Source organism: Ipomoea nil, unplaced genomic scaffold, assembly GCF_001879475.1.
Source record: "Ipomoea nil cultivar Tokyo-kokei standard unplaced genomic scaffold, Asagao_1.1 scaffold1971, whole genome shotgun sequence".
Lineage (NCBI taxonomy): Eukaryota > Viridiplantae > Streptophyta > Magnoliopsida > Solanales > Convolvulaceae > Ipomoea > Ipomoea nil.
The window spans coordinates 936,474-938,469 of NW_017618399.1; the positions used below are offsets into that span (position 1 = coordinate 936,474).

The 1,996-nt window shown below is 41.5% G+C and overlaps 1 protein-coding gene across 1 annotated transcript; it reads right to left on the reverse strand.

The window, feature by feature from the left end:
• Nucleotides 1-538: 538 nt before the first annotated feature.
• Nucleotides 539-1,189, reverse strand: LOC109147043 (uncharacterized mitochondrial protein AtMg00810-like). Its single transcript, XM_019294680.1, has one exon. The coding sequence runs from the start codon at nucleotides 1,187-1,189 to the stop codon at nucleotides 539-541; it is 651 nt and encodes a 216-aa protein (XP_019150225.1).
• Between the last annotated feature and the right edge of the window lie 807 nt (nucleotides 1,190-1,996).

Sequence of the window (1,996 nt, forward strand, 5' to 3'; positions counted from 1 at the left end):
ATTAGTTGATAATCGGGGCCTTTAGTTCTGTCATCATCAGATGATGAGTCGTCGTTGGATGACACTCTACCACTTTCCCTTTGTTGCCTCCCTCTACTTGAATTCTCAGCCATCATATATTGCTTTCTATATCTGCTTCAAATCAATTAAACACCAAAAAAAAAAAGAAGGTAAAATTTCACTAAATTATAAAAAGGGAGTAATTGCACTTTATGTCCCTGAGTTAAAAGATAATCGTGAATTTAGTTCATATGTTATAGTATCACTAGTTTTAGTTCTTGTTGGATTGTCAATAAAGTGACATTTTCAGACCTTCTATATATCAAAATAATTTTTTTTTTGACAAATCCATGCCATTAACAAAAGGAACTATTGTGAAGGGAAGAGAGAAGCGGGAAGAAGAAGATGAAACTGAAATATGAACTGTGTTTTATCTCGATATTTTGGCAGTCAGCTTTTGTACAGAGGAAAAACGGTTATAACAACCAAGGGAGAGGAAGTTACAAAAAAAGCCCTCTTTAGTTCTTGTTCTCTCCCTCTAATACCCCCCGTAAGCTGGGAAATGTAAGTCCAACATCCCCAGCTTAGCTACGAAAACATCAAATAGAGGAGCAGCCAAAGGTTTTGTGAATCCATCTGCAATCTGATTAAGAGAGGAAACAGACAATAATTTTATCAGACCTTGAGCCACCCTTTCCCTCACCACGTGGCAATCGATTTCGATGTGCTTCGTCCTCTCATGGAAGACAAAATTCTCAGAAATGGCAATGACGGATTTGTTATCACAAAAAACAAGTGCAGGACTGGCCAAGTTGACGTGCAGATCTTGGAGAAGAGAACTTAGCCATTGTAACTCGCAGGCAGTGGTAGCCAGAGCTCTATATTTAGCCTCGGAAGAGGATACTGACACCGTAGGTTGTTTCTTTGAGCGCCATGAAACCAGGGAGTTTCCAAGGAAAATGCAGAACCCGGTGACAGATTTGCGAGTCTCAGGGCATGAAGCCCAATCCGAGTCAGAGAAAGCCTTGAGGCTAGGAGCTGTTGCTGCTGGGTAGAATAACCCCTTTCCTGGAGATCCTTTTATATAACGAAGCACTCGATGAGCTGCAACCATGTGCATGTCTGTGAGGGCGCTAACAAATTGACTAAGATGATGGATGGCATAGGTGATGTCTGGTCTAGTAGCCATGAGGTATAAGAGTCTCCCTATCAACCTCCTATAACTTCCTGGATCCTCCAGAAGAGTTCCATCCTCGTGTGATAAAAGAGATCCCGGCACCATGGGAGTGCGTACCGGTTTGCATTCCAGAAAATAGTGTCACTTAGGATATCAATGGCATATTTACGTTGACATAAGTTCAAGTCATCACTGCTAAGTTGTGCTTCAATGCCAAGAAAGTAACTCAAGACCCCCAGGTCTTTAATCTTGAAGGCCATATGAAGCATATCTTTTATTTCTTGAATCAGAGACATGTTGTTGCTTGCCACTAAGATATCGTCAACATAGACTAATAGCGTAATGAGAGTGGTGTCATTACCTCTCATAAACAGAGAAGGATCTGCATTAGATTGCCTAAAACCAGCACTGAGAAGAGCAGCAGTCAATTTCGCATTCCATTGACGGCTTGCTTGCTTTAAGCCATAAAGGGATCTTGTTAATTTGCACACTTGGTTTGGTTTGTTTGTTTGAAACCCGGGAGGCAAAACCATATATACCTCTTCATTAAGATCACCATGGAGGAAAGCATTGTTTATGTCCATTTGGTGGATATGCCAGCCATTAGAGACAGCCAAAGCTAGGAACATTCTGATGGTAGTTAGCCTGGCCACAGGAGAGAATGTCTCCACATAATCCACCCCGAGCTGTTTTGTATAACCCTTGGCCACTAATCTGGCTTTGTAACGCTCCACCGTTCCATCTGCTTTGAGTTTGACTTTGTAGATCCATTTACAACCTATAGGTGTTTTGCCTTTTGGGAGATCTGTAATCTGCCAA